This window comes from Podarcis gaigeae (genome assembly GCF_964106915.1).
Source record: "Podarcis gaigeae genome assembly, chromosome: 4".
NCBI lineage: Eukaryota > Metazoa > Chordata > Lepidosauria > Squamata > Lacertidae > Podarcis > Podarcis gaigeae.
The window spans coordinates 52,821,363-52,840,888 of NC_139677.1; the positions used below are offsets into that span (position 1 = coordinate 52,821,363).

At 42.0% G+C, this 19,526-nt stretch overlaps 1 protein-coding gene and 1 long non-coding RNA gene across 2 annotated transcripts in view; one reads left to right on the plus strand and one right to left on the minus strand.

Annotated features, from left to right (window-relative positions):
• The window catches only part of LOC310842672, a 461,768-nt gene that overhangs the window by 360,784 nt on the left and 81,458 nt on the right, over nt 1–19,526 (minus strand). The window lies entirely within an intron of this gene.
• Nucleotides 1–19,526, plus strand: part of DSCAM (DS cell adhesion molecule) — a 327,203-nt gene that overhangs the window by 194,105 nt on the left and 113,572 nt on the right. The window contains exons 6-11 of the mRNA XM_083734745.1: nt 134–409; nt 4,368–4,664; nt 5,517–5,792; nt 6,588–6,866; nt 9,180–9,299; nt 11,982–12,155. Coding sequence (XP_083590871.1) covers nt 134–409; nt 4,368–4,664; nt 5,517–5,792; nt 6,588–6,866; nt 9,180–9,299; nt 11,982–12,155 — 1,422 coding nt within the window. The remainder of the gene's footprint in view (nt 1–133; nt 410–4,367; nt 4,665–5,516; nt 5,793–6,587; nt 6,867–9,179; nt 9,300–11,981; nt 12,156–19,526) is intronic.

Here is a 19,526-nt window from a genome sequence, read left to right on the forward strand (position 1 = left end):
AGCTAGCTTCACGGAATACACCACTGACTACAGCTCACTGGATCACCTACCAATCTGTTTTCCACGCCATCTTTCTAATATGAACTCGTCTGTTTTTCCTAATTGCCTCTTTCCTTTCCTCTTGAATCTGTAGAGCCTCTAAAAGCCACTATCAGTCCGCGGAAAGTGAAGAGCAGTGTTGGTAGCCAAGTGTCCTTGTCCTGCAGTGTGTCTGGAACAGAGGACCATGAACTCTTCTGGTACCGAAATGGTGAAATCATCAACACTGGGAATAACGTCAGGATCATTGGAATCAATCATGAAACACTTATTATGGATGGCATGGCCAAAAGCGATGGTGGGGCATACCAGTGCTTTGTACGCAAGGACAAGATGTCCGCACAAGACTACGTTCAGGTGGTGCTAGAAGGTCAGTCATCTTCTGTTTTAGGGTGCCCTCTGTATTTTCAAAAACTCTATATAAAAATGTGCATTGTAGTGACAACCCAACTGATCACGTCTTGGAAGTAAATAGTTGCAGAAGTAGGTGGGGCTGATAGGTGCATCTGCTGCGGCAAAGCCTGGACAAATCGGTGTCCAGAATTCAAGTGGTTTAGGGTGTATTCAAAAGTGGGGAAGAGTGTGTTATTTTTCCTAATTGTAATTCTAGAGTTTCTGTTGGGTTTTTAATATTCCTTTCACACTGCAGTACACATTGTGTTATGGAACGGTGGCTTTTTGACCAATGTACCAGCATGTTGTGCTCGATATCATTCATACCGCTGGGCATGGCATGAGACAGCAACAAACGCGACTGGGCAACGTTGCTACTCCCCTACCTTTTCTATTCCTCCATGAAAACAGCAGGGGGGAAACTATGCTGGTATACCACCCCAGATTCTGTCACTTTACTCCCACAATTTTCCAGGTTAAGGGTCTGCAGATGGATTTTTTTTCTGGAATCCAATAACAGAAATGAATGCTAAACACGCACCATATTTCATTAGTTTTCTGAAAGTGGCTTTTATGTCATGTGAAAGCTCGGATATAATGCAGAATTTAACAAAGAAATGGCAGGGAAATGGAATGAACTGCCAAGTGAATGCAGCCATAGTAACCATTGTTAAAATCATTCTTAAACTGTGCCATGCTTTCTGTCTAATTTTGAATACTTAGGCTTGCTTTCAAGGCTGTAGATGAAAAGCCGGAATAGTTTTCTGGGCAGAGGTGCAGAATGAGCATGTTTACATATTTATTTCTTGCATCTCAGTTTTGCGTTTAAGTGGCTTATAGGGCAGCAGGGTAGGCAGAGAAGCACCTTCCTTACTGACTCGGTGCTTGAAACCAAATGGAAAGTCACATTCAACAAATGAGTGTCATTGAGAATGGAAGGGGGAGGATGAGAACTGAGAACTGTGACACTGGATGGTGACTACAGTGTGTGGGATTGTGTGGGAGCCAGCAGGTGTGGGATTGTGTGTGTCTATTGCATCACAGCTGGGCTAACAGCCAAATCCTATGTAAATACTCAGAAGCAAGTCTCATTGTGTTCGAAAAGACTTACTCCCAGATAAGTGTGCATAGGACTGTTAGCTATATAGGGCAATGTGATACTTGGGATTTCAGTAGCATTGCGCTATAAGGTGCAGCTGCATTATTGACTTGCACCAATCAATCCCGTTGGGGGTGAGTCCAACCGCACTTCTTATTTTACCTTTTTAACTTCCCCATTTATGGGAAATATGTGATACCAGGGCCTGGCAGCGAGAGAATGAATAATATCCAGATGGCATAGATGAACTGTGATAGAAGCACATTCTGCTGTTTACATCATCTAGCCTGTACATTTGGTTCTGATGGGTACCAAAATAACAATATAGTGCCAATAGGATAGGCCAATAATGACTTCAGTACGTACCATATCTCTCTCCAAATGTGGTTGCCTTTGTCTTTTCCCTACTAAGTCCAGTACTGAGAAGGGAAGAGTCTCTCTGATCACACCCCTTTTCAAAAGCACTGTTGCCTTAAAGTCCAAGTAGGTTGCTTAGTAGTAAGAGCAACCCTGATAACAGTGATATTATGTGTTTATCATGTGGGCTTTGCTTACAAAGGTGGCAAATAAATAAAGTTTCTTTTATTCTTTTTTTTAAAAAAGATACATATTTTTAAATGCATACGATACACTAGAGCAGGACAATGGATGTAAGAATAAAATATGAGAATTAGCTAATATCTGTCTTAGAAAATAAAGCCTTCAGTAGTGTTAAACAGAAGCACCAACAAAACCACAATAGCCTTGTGGTTACAAACAAACCTTATGAGTGCTAGAAATTCCCATGTTTTGTTATTTACATTTCACCCCCAACTTTTTTTCTTTGGTAGAACAAATGTCTATTGAAACAGTGGCAATCATAATATGTAACTGACACCTTGTTCCACATAATAATCAAGTGAAGATAGTAATCAATTTGTCTAGAAAGTATGAGGCTACAGTGCAGCCCATGGCATGCCCACTATTTTTAGAGTAGTCAGAGAAAAAGAAAGGAAGAGATTACCTGCCTAGGCCTAGTTACCTCAGCAACCATCTCCTGTGACTAAGAGAGCCTAAGGAGCATATTGATCATCTATAATGATGTCGAGAGAGTGCTGGTTATCAGAGAACGACAGCAGGAATGATTTCAAAGACACTCAGGTCTCACTGGGAAAATAATGTCTACTTTAATCTGAAAAAAGCCTGTCACTGTTGTTTTTTTTAACCTTGCACTGGGGAGGGGTGCAGAGGTGCAGACTGAGCATGTTCCCTGATTTATTTGTTGTGTGTCAGTTCCCATTCAGTATAAAGAGCCTGTTGGGGGTTTTTTTGTCTTCTGAGAGATGACAGCGCTAATGCACAGAGAGAGGGTGGGAGGTGGTGGGTCTGTGTGTGTGTGTGTGTGTGTGTGTGCGCGCGCGCACGCATGTGTGTGTGTTTGTGTGTGCGCACCCACACACCAAGGAGTCGGGCATAAACACTTTTTGCTCTACTGCCTCACTTCTTCAAATAGGATTAGAATCAAGCAAGAGAGAGAAAGAAAGCAGGTGAATGGCTGTTGGAATATTTTCCTGTTTTAGTCTGCAGAAAATATCCAAGTGCTGAAGTCACTTGTGGATCATGGTGCAGAGCAGATGAAGATGATAACGATTTTCATTTCCATACTGCTTTATATCTTTAAGGAAAAAAAATCTCAAAGCAATTTACAACACAATAAAACATCACATGAAACAATTGAGAATAAAATATTACTGAAGAAAATACAATCAAAGCAACATAGTTAACAGGAAGCGAAAAGATTATCTTAAATATTTCAAGATAAAACATTACGATAAAGGTCAACTGCAGAATGCACATTTAATGCAACAGAGTTAACGAAAAAGAAAGCCAAATATAAAATGCACATTTAAAATAGCATAATTAACAAGAGAATAAAATATTACCATAAGCATAGAACATATCTGCTGCTGTTGCTGCCAGTCCTGCCCATAGTAGTTCATGGTGGGGGGGGGGCTGTGGAAGCTCAGGCTCAATGACCTACCTCTGCACTAAGAGGCAGCACTGCTACTCCACTCCACCCACCATTGTCCTGCTGTTGATATGTGACGCTTGCAGCTCACATGCTCCTTTTTACCTGGCAGGAGCTGTGGGTCTCTGCTCTTCAGCTTAGACAAAACGAAACAAGGGCTCAGAGCAATTAAAGCAGTCCATCAGTTAGCTGTAGGCCTGTGCATTCACAGAATGAGCGGAGAGTGCTTATGTATTCAAAGAGCACCTTGTGCTTGTCACATTCCATGAAGGCTATGAGTATTATTGATTAAGATTGACAACTTGTCTGGTTGTGTCAGTATGGAACATTTTGGCCTAGCACTTTTGGTACCTTTGACGACGGTCATATCCATACATATATTTAAAGAACTATGATACTACTTTAAACAATCATGGCTTTCCCCTAAAGAAACCCGGAAACTGTAGTTTGTTGAGAGTGCTATTTAAGAACCACATTCTCCTCACAGAGCTATAATTCTGGAGTTCCTCGGGAATAAGGATTGATTGCTAAACTATCTAGGAATAGCACTCCACCATTTTGCTCCTGTTGCTATGCTGCAGTAAACTTTGGTTTGGTATTATGTGTCATCTGAACTTGAGCTTGATTGGTAGCATTGTCAGGTAACTGGAATGTGTGAAAGTGTGAAATTGTGGTGTTAGGGGAAATGTGGAGAGGCTTGGGAGAGAGAAGAAGGAGCAGAGCTATGCCTCTTTTTAGTAGTGATTAAAAAACCTCCGAAATGCTTAGCACATGCATTTCCTTTATAGGCATCCCAGTTGACTTAGATTCTTTTTTTCCACCCTGTAGATGGAACTCCCAAAATAATTTCTGCCTTCAGTGAGAAGGTGGTAAGTCCAGGAGAGGGTGTCTCCTTAATGTGCAATGTGAAGGGAACACCTCTTCCTACAATCACATGGACATTAGATGAAGATCCCATAATTAAAGATGGCAACCACCGGATCAGCCAGATCATCACCTCTGAGGGAAATGTGGTCAGCTACCTGAATATCTCCAGCACTCAGGTCCGAGATGGCGGGGTCTATCGTTGTACTGCCAACAACTCTGCTGGAGTCGTCCTGTACCAGGCTCGAATAAACGTAAGAGGTGCTTGTCAAATCAGCTCCTCCAAAAACAACAAACAAATTCAACTCATTGTAGTAAAGAAGAAGATGACTGCATGCTATGAGCTTTGCCATGGAATGCTTAAAAATGACTTCTTTAATGCTGTTTCCATTTTTCTCTGCAATCTCATGTAGAAACTAATATATTACTAATATATCACTCTGACTGTAATCCTAAGCACTCTCCTTCCTCAGAATAAGTACCACAGAGGAGGCTTATTTCTGAATACAAATGCGTAGGATTGCACTATCAATATAATATAAAACTGTCTCCCTGTACTAATCAATTCAGCTAATATTTTTCAATGTGATTTCAATTTTTTCTTTGTTTTTGTTTTGCTTGCATGTCTCTCTCTTCCTTTGGTGATCCCACATTTGCTGTCGCTATCTATGTATATAAGACATTTTGGTTTATATCTATGTGGCATAATGCCGATTACTCTGCATAAATCAAAATGAGCATTAAGTTGTTTGATGATCTCAAAAATACTAGACTACTGGTTCAGCTTTGTTTTTTCTTCCCCTCCTATATCTGACATTAATTAAATCTTCACCAGCCTTTAATTTGTAATTGAGCTCAGATTTTTATCATGTGTGTATTCCAGGGATGCAGGCACGTAGCAGAAGAGTTAATTAGTGTGCCTGCTGTAGGGCTAGAAAAACTAAAAAGCACCAAACGATTAGGAAGACCCCTTAAGTGGCTCTTTGAAGTAAAAACTGTCACAGGCTGTGATTTCCAGTATCTAAAAGAATTGTATATTTAGAAGAAATTAATATTTCCTCTGCTTAAATACAGCCTTAAATTATTTTCAAGAGTTTCCTTTTACCTTTACAGGGCCAGCAAGCATCCGACCAATGAAAAACATTACAGCAATAGCCGGGCGGGATACCTTCATTCACTGCCGTGTCATTGGTTATCCATACTACTCAATCAAATGGTATAAGAATTCTAACCTGCTCCCTTTTAACCATCGCCAAGTAGCATTTGAAAACAACGGAACGTTGAAGCTCTCCGATGTGCAGAAGGAAGTGGATGAGGGCGAATACACATGCAATGTTCTCGTTCAGCCCCAGCTGTCCACCAGCCAGAGTGTGCATGTGACTGTAAAAGGTAAAGGAAAGTCATACTTGCAGAATTGGGAGCCAAGAATTGCGTTTGGTCAGGCTTAACACATTTCAGTGAGTGTGAAGCACCCCACTCTTGTCGACAAAAACACCAATGCATAAGAGCTCATATTGGTTGGTGTCTCCTCAGATATTATTCTAGTTTCCAACCAACCATTTCCATTCCTTTAAAAGCACCAGCTGCAGAAGCTTTGCTCAAATGCTGCTGTGTCTGGGAACCCGTTGTGTTACATATCACATCGTGGAAGTAGATGACTGAGGATAAGCCAAGCCATGTTGCATGTAGGTTCCTCGGGCCTTGTTAGCTAGCCCTTCAGATTCTGAGCTCAGTCATGACTGCGAAAGCTTCACATTCCAATACAGAAACAGTGAAGTTTGAAGAGTCATTCCTTGCATTCCTATGCATGTCTAATTGAGTTCAATAGGACTTGCTCACAGATGGGTGTGTATAGGGTTGCAGCAGTTTTAACAATTCCACCATTGCCTTAAACCCAAATCTATTTAAAACTGAGCGTTTTCTGGAGAACTTCAGGGAGAAACAAAAGGTATGAAATCACTGATTTGGAAAACATCAGCATTTTATGGCTAATCACCTGAATATTAGGCATTTGGGAATTAATTATTTTATAAAAAATGGTATACTAAAACCTTCTTACTGTTATGTATTACACTACATGCCAGCTGTGTAGTTTATGATCACTTTACTTCACAACATTTTCAAAAATGTCAACACACTCGCAGTTCTTTAATGAATAGCATTTTCTTCTTCTTTTTGTTTCAGTACCACCTTTCATCCAGCCCTTTGAGTTCCCAAGGTTCTCCATTGGACAGCGAGTCTTCATTCCATGTGTTGTGGTCTCAGGGGATTTGCCAATCACAATCACCTGGCAGAAGGATGGCAGACCAATCCCAGCCAGTCTTGGGGTGACCATTGACAACATTGACTTCACCAGCTCCTTAAGGATTTCTAATCTTTCCCTCATGCACAATGGGAATTATACCTGTATAGCTCGAAATGATGCAGCAGCTGTGGAGCACCAAAGCCAATTAATTGTGAGAGGTAAGGTGATGTAATTAATCTGAGTGGTGACAATTAGATAGAAGTCAACAGTATTTTCCAATAACAGTTGTCTGATGGTACATACAAGCTTAAAAAGATATGAGAAGGCCTGCTAGGTCAGCTCAAAGGCCCATTTACTTCAGCATCCTGCTTTCACAGTGGCCAACCAGATGCCAATGGGAAGCCTGCAAGCAGGAACTTAGTGCAATAGTACTCATCCTGCTTGTGGCTTCCAGAAACATAGAATATATTAGAATCTCTCCTCTCTTGTTAGAGAAAAAACACCACAATAAGGTGGGGGGTTTTTTGGGGGGGGGTTTAAAAGAAACCTCAGAAGGCTTTTTATTCTGTGTGAAAATGTTTCATGGGAACCTAACCAACAATCTAGAAATGTTTTCAGGTACAGCTGGAAACCACATAATTTAATATATGAATTTTTTTGAAGTGCTGCTTCTTGGGTTCAATACATTATTGTGGTTAGATCATTTCCCACTGTGCCAATTATTCACTTTTAATTTGGAAGACGATCTGAATTATGTTCTGCTATTGGGGGAATATTTTCATTTTGCTTGGTGTTTTAAGAATACCACCACAATTGTTCAAATACTGAGCTTGTGTCTGCATGATTATTGTTTGATGTGTTAGTTTTTTGGTGTTCATCAACTGGCAGTCTATGAGCCAAAACAAGTTCACTAACCAAGACCATTGGTTCCTGAGTAGAGCTATTTAATTGGGGGGGGGGGGTATTGCTTTGCTTTTGTTCTTGTTTTTATTATGTATTTTGTGTGTCTCTTTTGTATTTTTATGTTGTGAACTTCCCTGAGATTTTTGGGTGAAGGGCAGTATGCAAGTTTAATATAAATAAATAAAAAGAAACAGTTTTTTAAAAATCCCCTTAGGTCTCAGGTTAATTTTCTTTAAAACACAGTGCAAAGTGCCAGCTGTCTTAAATGAGAGAATCTAGCATCACACCCAGTCAACTTCCTCTCTGTGCCATTGGGGCATTTTGCCTGATGAAGTTGTTGGCTTCTTCTCTGTGGCACTTAGGTGACACCCGTCCAGCTGGTCACAGATCAGCACTGCCTCTTGTAGTCTCATAGCCCAGGATCTTGATCCCTCTCAGGCAAAGGAGAGTGCCAAAGACAGAGAAAGCAACTCCCTAGAAAACAGTTTCCATAGTGGTGACCCCACTTAGAAGCTTCCATGGTGAAAGAACCCCAGGAGATCGATACCTTAATTCTAGCTCTGGAGGAGATAGCTTTGCTCTCCTCCTTGGACACAAACGTCTCCTTCCCTGAACTACCTCCAGTCCCAGATAGCTCTTCCACCATGCCCAGGGACTGCAAGTAACATTTCAACCCTGGTGGAGTTAACACCTGTGTACTAGAATGCAGAGTGTTCTAGTTTTAATATTGCAGCAAGTACACATTGTACTGCAGATTTAAGGCTAGACCAAATAGCCTTCTTCATATAGGCAAGGAGAGGGTTGAATCAACCCTTTATGCTGCTCGCTACAGAGTTAAGCAGTCATGTGGTCACTCCATTGCTTGCTCAGCTCACCTGTCAGCACATGATGAAGTGCATTTAATTTGCAAAACTGTTAGTATGCTGACAATCGAGCTGAGCTGGTGATGGAGTAATCAAACAACTGGTTTGCCATGCAGTCAGCTTGGCTCGACCCACAGATTCCTGGACATGGACATTTATATGAATCATCCTGCACTTTAGCCCCTAGCAGACATTATGAGGAAGGGTGCGGGGAGAGGCAAAAATGAATAAATTTCAGAATGATCAAGTTGCATAATCTAGGGTATGCTGAAGGAAACCATTCTGGAAATCTATATGAACTCATCAACAGGGTAAAATCCTTCTCTGGCTGCTTTCGCTATTGTTGACCACAGTAGTCTATTGGAGTGATTCTGTGGTTTGTGGGTGGGCAATCAGGGGCATTATCAGGAAATAGCATTGAAAGCTTCTCTTTCAGTCCCATGTTATTAGCGCTGTGGGGTCCCACAGGGTTTTGTCTTGGCTTCCTTGTTGTATAATATGTATTCGAAACTGCTGGGGAGGTGGAATGTGGTGTCACTGATATGCAGGTGCTACCCAGCTCCATTCCATCTGAATTAGGATGGGTAGCCTACGTAAGCTGTAACAAGCACCCATTTTGCCTTTCCCAAAAGTTACTCAGCGAGCTTTAAAGTCATCTGCATCTCTTGCATGCACCTTAAGTTCTTGAAAAATACTTTATCATTAGTAGAACATTCTTTCTGGCTTTGCAAATCACTTCTTTCTTTTCTTTTTGTTCCCCTCCAGTTCCTCCCAGATTTGTGGTTCAGCCAAGTGATCAAGATGGGATTTATGGAAAAGCTGTGATCCTCAACTGCTCTGCAGAAGGCTACCCTGTCCCCACAATTGTCTGGAAGTACTCCAAAGGTATTTCCCCACACTGATAATATACCATTTTTTTCCCGTGTATAACACGCCCCTTTGTATAAGACGACCCCTATTTTGGGGGGAATCCAAATTAAGGAAATGGGGGGGGGGTTTGCCCCAATCACTTCTGAAAGTCTCCTACCTGTGGCTGCCACCAATCGCCTGTCCCCCTCACTGATACCCATACATAAGACAACCCCCAATTTTTAATATTGTATTATACTAAAAAAAAAACACCCCGATTTTATACACAGAAAATTACGGTACAATAATTGAAAAATCTGAAGTGCTTTATTTCAGTTGACATGTATAGTTTACAGAAGGGATTAATACCTCTGTGTGCCCGGTATAATTACCACATTTAAATGAATACATCTCTTCAGAAAGACGTTGGTGATGCTGGTGGCCAAAAATCAGCAATTTCCTTGCTTGCATACTGAAAGGGAACAGCCAGTCCTCATTACTGTATCACAAACAGCTTTTGAAACTACCCTCCATTTCAGAATTTGTCATGTAATGGGCAGGTATGGTTGCTGTTTGAAGGAGGGGACATTACAAGTCCAAACACCTCTTGGCCTTATTATACTTTTTAATAGTTCTTTGCATGCTGATTATTATCCCTTAAAGGTAAAGGTAAAGGTCCCCCTGCCCGTACGGGCCAGTCTTGCCAGACTCTGGGGTTGTGCGCCCATCTCACTCAAGAGGCCAGGGGCCAGCGCTGTCCGAAGACACTTCCGGGTCACGTGGCCAGCGTGACATCGCTGCTCTGGCGAGCCAGAGCTGCACACGGAAACGCCGTTTACCTTCCCGCTAGAAAGCGGTCCCTATTTATCTACTTGCACCCGAGGGTGCTTTCGAACTGCTAGGTTGGCAGGCGCTGGGACTGAGCAACGGGAGCGCACCCCGCCGCGGGGATTCGAACCGCCGACCTTTCGATCGGCAAGCCCTAGGCACTGAGGCATTTACCCACAGCGCCACCCGCGTCCCCAGATTATTATCCCTTACTAATTTTTTAATAGGGCGCCACTTTTGAGTTCACCTTGATAAATATTTTAGCCATACTTGGTAGTCCCCAGTAATGCATATATTATGTTATCTGTTTCTGATTTCCCTCTCTCCATTTCCCATTATTGGTTGACCAGATACAGTGTTCTTAGATCCTTGATGTGAAGACTAAACAAAAGTCCAGTATTGTTGTTCTGATTTCCAGTATTCATCCTTGGTAACAACTGATTATTATTTTTTAATGGAAGAAATCCATGGGTAGTACAGCCAATCATATCCTTTCAGCCCTTTGAAAGGTCAGGCAGCATTAGCATACCTAGTAATTTAGTTCATGAGTTACCTAATGCATTAATGTTTTCTGTTCATATAACAAGAGTATTATTTCTGGCCCCACTTGACTCTAGCCAAATATATGCAATTGGCAGATTGTATTTATTTTTTATTAAAAGGCATTACATGGTGGATGGTGTCCTACCTAATTTTCTTTGTGACATATTTTGGTATCAAAGCTGATTTTAAAACAAAAACACCAGCTCCAACCTTTCAGAACCTACGGGTTCTTTTGAACTATTAAAGTTAAGACCTCAGTGCCTTTTAGCCTTTGATTTCTTTTTTCAAAAGGCACTCAGAAATCTTATGGTTTTGGAAACTGTTCATGAGAAGAATGAGAACTATGAAGTAGGTTAATGATCTTTCTCAATGGGTCAGCTAGCTTGTTAGCCTTTTAAAGCTTACTGTTCAATATCATTGGTGTTGTAACCATATTTGACTGTCACTTGGATATCACTGTTCTAATACAATCAGGTAGCCAATACTTGCCTTTGTTATTCCAAGTGCTATGTGCTGCAGGCGCCCTGAAAATGATGTGGCCAATGCAGTTGCAGTGGGCCCTACCCCATCGTCTTCCATCATCTCAAGGACGATTTACATGGGGACTTTGCAAGACATTCCCAAGGAGTTGTGCCCAGGTCCTACATTGTTACAGTTATGGAACCATCTGCAGGCTATGAATAGCCTGCAGATTAGTCCTGAAGAACATCTGTCTGCTGGTACATGAGGGCAGGGGAACTGCTTCCAATGGTTTCTTCCACACCCCTTTGGAAATATCAAGATGGAAGGAACCACATGGGCAGCATAAATATCCTAGTTTCCTTCCACAGAGGCATTCCACTGCTTCGTTTCTTGTTTGCTCTGTGTTCTATTCCCAATGTTAATTTTATTTTATTTTTATTTTTTTGGTGTCATGAGGATTGCATACATTTCTGGATATTCAAGCATAAATTGAGCATACCGGTAATTTAGCTATCAGGGAACTAAATAATCATAATAAAAATAAGTTTTATTATTTATACCCCGCCCACCTGGCTGGGTTTCCCCAGCCACTCTGGGCAGCTCACTGCAATAAACCACAATAAATATGGTTGTCAACCTAAGTGCTTTATTTTCAATCTGGCTCACAGCGATTATTACAAGCATCATAAGAACGCCTTTTTCTATGTGATTTGATTTATAACATTTTGTCATAAAGCAGTCTCTCCTTCCTCCCCCCCCCCCCAATTTAGTGGTGGGGGTCTGAAAATCCTAGGTCACTTTAGTTTGGTTCTGTCCATGATAACACTCTTCTCCCCTCTTGTGTCTTATTTCCACCTTCCGATTCACCTTTTATTCTTGCAATAGGTGCTGGAGTCCCCCAGTTCCAGCCAATTGCATTGAATGGGCGCATCCAGCTTCTCACAAATGGCTCCCTGTTGATCAAGCATGTGCTGGAAGAAGATAGTGGATACTACCTCTGCAAGGTCAGCAATGATGTGGGGGCTGACGTCAGCAAGTCCATGTACCTCACTGTTAAAAGTAAGAATTTATTCCTGATCCAAGTAATAACTATTAAGTTGCAAAGGCATATCTGTAATCTCCTGTATTTAAATATATAGACAGAAAATGCTGGGTACAACTAGAGGAAGATTAAGTGTGCAAGGGAGGGGAAGAGTTGACACTGCATATCAAACATTTCAGTCAACTTCTGGGACCATATTTGGAGCCCCTTGGAGTAGCCTTACCTGGGGCTCCTACCTGGTGCTTCCCATATGTTTTATTGTAATGTATTTATTGCATTTATATTTTCCTCCTTTTCCTCCAAGGAGTTTGAGGTGGCATACAAGGTTCTCCCCCTCCTCCTTTGCTCCCCGCAACAACCCTGTGAGGTGGGTTAGGCTGAGAGGCAGTGACTGACCCAAGGCCACCCAGGAAACTTCATGGCTGGGTGCGGGATTTGAACCCTGGTCTCCCAGGTCCTAGTCTGACACTCTAACCACCACACCACACTGACTTGGGGGGAGATATAACTCCCATCAGCTCCACCCAGCAGAGCTGCGGCTGATGGGAGTTATAGACAAAAAATATCTGGAGGGCACCAGGTTGGGAAAGGTTGTCTTAGGGTATGGGACACCTTTTGTATTACATTGATATATTAAACCAAGACAGAGTTGATTCAAATCACTGCATAGTGCTTGAGAATGCTTTCACCAGGGGATGCTTATTCATTAGTTTTAGTTTTTTCATAATGACAGCATCTCAGCTCAAGGTCCCCTGTTTCTGTCACTATGAGAACTGATGATTTCTCAACAATAGCATCCATCCTTTGTTCTGCAGTCACTGGGCCAGATGTTCCCAAACTCCCCCCCCCCCCCCGTGGACCACTTGAAACTTTCTGATGCTCTTGGTGGACCACTTAATGATTTTTCTGTTGTAGCAATTGTAGTGTGCTGTACTAGATGCTGTTTGATTTCTAATTTTATTCTTAATTGCTTCTTTTATTTCTAATATTGAACTCAACAGGACTTACTTCTGAGTAGCATGGTTAGGAATGTGCAGTTAGTTATTTTCCATTAACTTCAATGGGTCTGCTCTGAGTCAGACTAGCTTTGAATACAACCTAATGTTAGAAACACCTAATAGCAATGCAATTAAGATTCATATTCATATTTAGAAGAGTTTGGATTTCTATATCCCACTTTATCACTACCCTAAGGAGTCTCAAAGCAGCTAACAATCTCCATTCCTTTCCTCCCCCACAACAAACACTCTGTGAGGTGAGTGAGACTGAGAGACTTCAAGAAGTGTGACTAGCCCAAGGTCACCCAGCAGCTGCATATGGAGGAGCGGAGACACAAACCCGGTTCACCAGATTATGAGATTACTGCTCTTAACCACTACACCACACTGGCTGACTTGCCATGGAGCGCCTGAATGAAGCTCATGGACCACTGGTAGTCAGTCCATGGACCACCATTTGGGGACTCCTGCACTAGGCCATTCATAGTAAATAGCCACATTTCTCAAAAAAGAGGTGGTGGTATGGCTGGCTCCCACATTATGAGCCATTTTGACAAGTTCAACAAATATGTGCGCATAGAGGTTTCCCTTATATATGGGGAAGAGCTTTGTGTCTTCATGTACACTGTTGTCTTGCAGAATCTAGGATTGGACCATGCCATAATGTAGTGGGCTTTTTTCTACCCTAGTGAAATGGTGGAGAATCATGCTCATGTCTTTAGGCTACATTCTACTTCCTTATTTCTATCTCTGTTTTAGATAATAATTTGAACTCTGGCCTTTTGGATTAACACTGAGTTTCTGGAATACAAGGACAGTTAGGAATATTTTTTGTTTTGTCCTTCAAATTTGTCATCAGTTGGTTGCAGAAGCTGTTATATAAACGACGGGTCTCCTTTCTTGAGAGATGGAATAAAATAGTGTGAATATGCCTGATTGACTCTTGGAGGTCTCAAACCAAGCACACTACTCTTGTCTTTTATTGGATGGGTCAATAGTGGGTTCCTGTGTGTTACCTTGTGGAAGTGCTCCATAAGGAATATTTCCATGGACTCCTCATGTCATGAGAGCTGGGCCTAGCATCAGCAACACAACACTTCAGTCTGTCAGTCAGGTGATGACCTACCACTGTGTTACTGAAGTCCTTTGAAACACATTACCACAAGTAAGGAGAGTTTTATGGCCCTCTAGACTAGTGAATAGAGGGATATAGGCTATGGAAGATTTTGCTGAGGGTGGCACTTTTATCTGATTCACTGAGCACATGAAGGTTATGAACCATTCCTATGACGGCGCTTTCGCTTTGCTTAATAGGATTGTGTTCACTAAATAAATAGCTGTGCTAGGGTTGTGGTTTCAAGGCCTGTGGTGCAGCAACCTCACAGAATCGTATATAATTTCATTTACCCAGAATGCAATGTCTTGGCCCATAGATCTAGGAAACCTGTGGGGCCAGCACTTTACACTGGGGACAAATTTAAGTGGCAGGTGGCTACTGTGGATGGAAACCAAAACGTTGCCTGGGGGCCAGGTGAGGAGGATAGTGGCAAGTTTTTTTAAAAAAGGCATGTCTGTATGTGGGTTGTGTTTTGGAGTGAGGTAGAGGTCAATTGACAGCACTACGCTGAGGGCTCCCTGAAGTTTGATGAAAGATTCTGAATACTAAGTACTGCTGAACATTGAAGGCTTTGAAAAGATTTAGCACAGGTCTTTTCAGGGCATACTAGTGGCATTAATCCCTGGTTGAAAATGTGTGTTTCTTCTCTAGCTTAGTTGGTTAGAGCATGGTGCTGATAATGCCAAGGTCACAGGTTCGATCCCTGTATGGGACAGCTGCATATTCCTGCATTGCAGGGGGTTGGTCTAAATGATCCTCAGGGTCCCTTCCAACTTTACAATTCTATGATTTATTGATATACTGTCTCAGTGATGAGAGGACTTTTTGTCCTAATTAATCTGGAATGGTCCAGTATAACGAGACAAGATATGAGGAATTGCTCACATTTTGCAGTGTTGGGCTTTGTTTGTTTTTAAGAAATCAGGCAGAACAGCAGTTTTCCAAGGCAACTGTTAACAGGCCAGTTGTAGATTAGTAGTAACGCAGTGCCTTTTAGTAATCAGGTACAAAAAACCCCACCCTAGCTTCTCCTTGGTTGACAGCTATACACAGTCTTTGTCTGATCATGCCATGCAGTTTCATGTGTGATAAAAGAGCATCCCTTATCAAATAAGAGCAGGGACCTCTCTGGAGAGTCAGTTACTGTTTGAATCTAATGAAAGCTCCTCTGGCTCTAAGATAACAAACATAGACATGCAATGCCATGCACTCCCCCCTCCCTCTCCCCCCTCCCCTCCTCTCTCTGCACACTCACACGTCCAGTCTTGCATTTGAAAAGCAGTTGCCACATGCACTGTTTGTTAGGCGAGACTGCCTTGAGCCAAGCATACATTAAAGGCACTTGGGAGATCAATAGGAAGAATTATATGATTGGTGTTTCATAGGCAATAGCAATAAGAACCTCTGTGGTGTTCTGCAGATCTTTTATCCGCGTTCATGCTTTCATTCGTTGCTTTATTGTTCCTTTGTTGTATTTTCCTCCACCATTTTCCTTGCTTCTTACACACACGCACATGCACCCCCCCCCCTCGCTGCCTTCAATATTGGCTTTTCTGCTCCAGTCCTGAGGGATATCTGTACTACTGCAAGCCTCAAGCTCCCTCGCAGTGTGACTCACTGCTAGCCATTAATTGATCCCACATAATGTGTTTGCCCAGCTCTGCAAGGTCACACTCTAACTGCCTCTCCTTGTACTCAGAATGAGAGGAGGGAGGGAAAAGTGCTACAGGCAGCGTTTTCTGGGTGACAAGGTTAGAAAGAAATGTAGTTCTCAAAAATGCAAAAATGACTGACAGCTCTTTTCCGGCTAACCCTCTTCATCCACCCTCTCCCAGTGCATTCCTTAGTAATTAGAGGCTTTTTGGGCAAACTTTACTATGATAGAGCTACTGAGAAACTAATGCCGATTAAGAAGCATCATTTAGGTCACGGGAGTCCAGGAAGTAATTTGCTGCTCTGAGAAAGATGTATGTAAAGATCAACACCTCTCATCTCACAAACCACCAGTAATATGTGTTCACAACTTGCTAGCAGTTGAATAACTCCAATATTTTAAAATGAGATAATTATACACAAATGACATATTTTTCACTATTTGATTGAAGGGCTCATCTGGGGTGGGGGAGGGGGCCCTTACCCACTTTATAAATAGGATTTCCACACACACACCATGACCCCAATGAATCACAATCATAAAAATCTAGCCTTTGCAACTTTTCAATATGTTTTCTTGGTTTTTCGACTTGGGCAAATGGAAATGTTGGGATGCCTGCTCGTTATTGTTTGGGAAAACTTAAGTCTTTCCCTTTCTGTCATACTTGAAAGGCTGTGAAAAAGGGCAGTAAAACCGTTCCTTATTTCCATACTGAGACTTCATGATGGTAAAATTTACCTTTTTATATAAAAATGATCTAGTCTGCCTACTTGGGACTGTGTTGCAACAACTGCTGTAGCAAGCCAAGCAATACAACAAAGCATCTGCTGTTCTTCTCAACAACAGATGCATTATCGACTCAATCAACTTTCCAGAGGAGCCATTGGTTTCCAGAGACTTGGAGATCTCCAGATGACTTGATTATTGATTATCGATTTGCTTGCACAAAGCTTATGTCTTGGTCAGACTCTGTCCAGTCTTTATCAAGCATTCATTCTGATTTCTTTACAGGCTGATTTCAGGACAATGCACATTCATCCTGATTTGCTTGGAAGGTGCTAAAAACTTTCCCATTAATCATCCACCCGTCCCACACTTTTCTGTGCTCCCCCCCCATCACTTTCCTAACTACAAATAGTCTGTTGTTTTTAAATAGTGGATTTGTTGTGCTAGGGTGGCAGGATGCATTTCAATCATTTTAGCCCACTTTAATTGTGCAAATCTAAATTTCTGGTATGTGCTTTCTTCCCACAAAATAATGAGAGTTTGGAGGCACCCTAGCCATATGCAGAATTAATATCTGATGTTTCTCAGGTATTCGTGATGCCAGATATGGATATTTGGAACATTTACGTGGAACAATATTTTAAAATATATATGAATGAGATTATGGCCCATTTTTGATTCCAGGCTTTGTGTGTATGTATATGTATATGTCTCATTTGCCTTGCAAAATGACACAGAAGTGCCTAAGTAAATAGGTGAAGCACCTAAAGGCATAAACATCACAATCTACTGCTTCCCAATGAGCATGTGCCCTTAAGTCTGTGTAAAGGTAGGGTGAATCTGCCTGATTTTTATTTTAAAAAATACTATCTGTGGTTTGTGATGAAGAAATATGGCCAGGAATTACCAAATGTAAAAGTGATTGTGAGTGGAAGAGGAAGATTAAAACAAAACAAGAAAACAAAGTACCGGTAGTATTTTATTTTTTTATTTGTGGCACCCAGATAATAGAATAGCCTCCTAGGGATATAGTAAAATCAGGGATCCTAAGTGATTTTGGTTTTTCACAACTCATTGTAAATTACACTGCAAGGAGGTGATCCTTTTGTTTTCAGTTCTCTGCCTTGTGAGTAACTGAATGCAGAATTATAGCCTTCATGCCTTCCCTGCCTCCCTTCCCCTTAGGCTTTCTCATATAAGTCTCCGGACGCTTTATTTATTGCCACTATACCATTCTGGCAAATACCTAATTGTTCATTGCTTTATACGTTTTATATGTAATTGTCATTTAAGAATATCAAATGGAAAAGCTGAGTTTCTGCCTGATGGAAGCCAAAAGCTGTGGAATGTATAAAAATAAATGGAAGCACTAGAATCACCTGAATTTGCAGTTGTTATCCTCAGATGCATGCTGGCGCATGATAACAAATCAGTATTTTTTATATTACTATGTTTGATCACACAGCCAGACTCAGAGAGGAGCTGCAGGAAAATTTATGCTAAACCTTGAAAACATGAAAAAAGTTTCCCTAGACACAAGAATTTGCTCTTGTTAGTATAACAGGCATTTTTTCTTTTTACTTTGGTCCTAATGAGGTCCTCCCACCATGCGAGATGAACAAGCTCCAAGTGCTGTTTGCTGCCTCTTCAGACCATCAGCACAGCTTTGATTTAAGGACTTGCACTTTAATCACCCATCATGTGTCATTACCCCGACAGGCGGCAGCAGCCGCAAGATACAAGCTCCAATAAATTGCATCGAAAGTCACTGAAGCGATCCTTTGTTGATTTTCTTTTACAGCTATTCAATGGCAGATCAGCTGTCATAACAACACAGTGCCCGTGGCAATAGGGTGAAATTAAACGTGAAGTATGTTCAAGGTAGCGGGTAGAAAAACTGGAATATCCTTTTTCCCCCTGTTGATTCTAATGCTTTTTTACTCCTCTCAGTAATGCCGAGCCCGTGGCAATTGCCTGAAATGAATACTGTATCTTTGTAGGATAATTGCCACATATGCCCTCATACAAATATGAAATAGTGCTTTTGTATACAAATGAGTACCTTACTATCAGATCCCCCACCACCACCACTGCCCCCCCCCCCCAATGAGGATGCTGGCTTTAAAAGAAACACACACACACAAAGGACATCTTATAACGAGACTTTTTAACAAAGAGTGACAGCATGCCCCCGATCTTTCCTTCTTCCTTTTACTCTTATATTAGAGACTAGAGTAGAAATGTTTGTGGCAGGGATATAACTCACTTCAGATTATTGAAAATGTATGCATGGATAAAAACACAAAATGCTACAATATTTTTTTCATTGCTGTGTATGGATAATGTCATTATTTAGTTTAGTCACTAGGTGGCACTGGACTTGCTTGTAAGTCCAGTGCCACCTAGTGGCTAAACTAAATGGTGAAGTCAGGAGTTTCCTGCATCTGTACTGTTCTCGGCTGGATCTAGACACATCAAAGAAACAATTCAGTTAAACGTGTTGTAAACTTCATTTACGGAAGCTCCGTTGGCGAAAAACGGGACTCCACACCAGTGGCGTAGCGTGGGGGCTGCAGGGGGGGCCGGCCGCACCGGGCGCAACATCTGGGGGTTAGGGGGCGCAAATCCACAGGTTAGGGGGCGCAAATTACTTGCCTTGCCCTGGGCGGCACACCCCTACAGATAGAGAGGAGGTGGGGACGCGTGCCAGCCCCACCCCCACCTGCTCTCTGCCCCCCCGGTGCCGGAGCATGAAGCTCTGCCACTGCGTCTGGGGGGCTGCTTCCTGGGGGGGTGGGGAGAGGATTTCCAGTGGGTGATCTCTTTCTCTGCCAGCTTCCTGCCACTTGATATGGCACCTTTCCTCAGCCTAATGCCCTCCAGACAGTAGTGC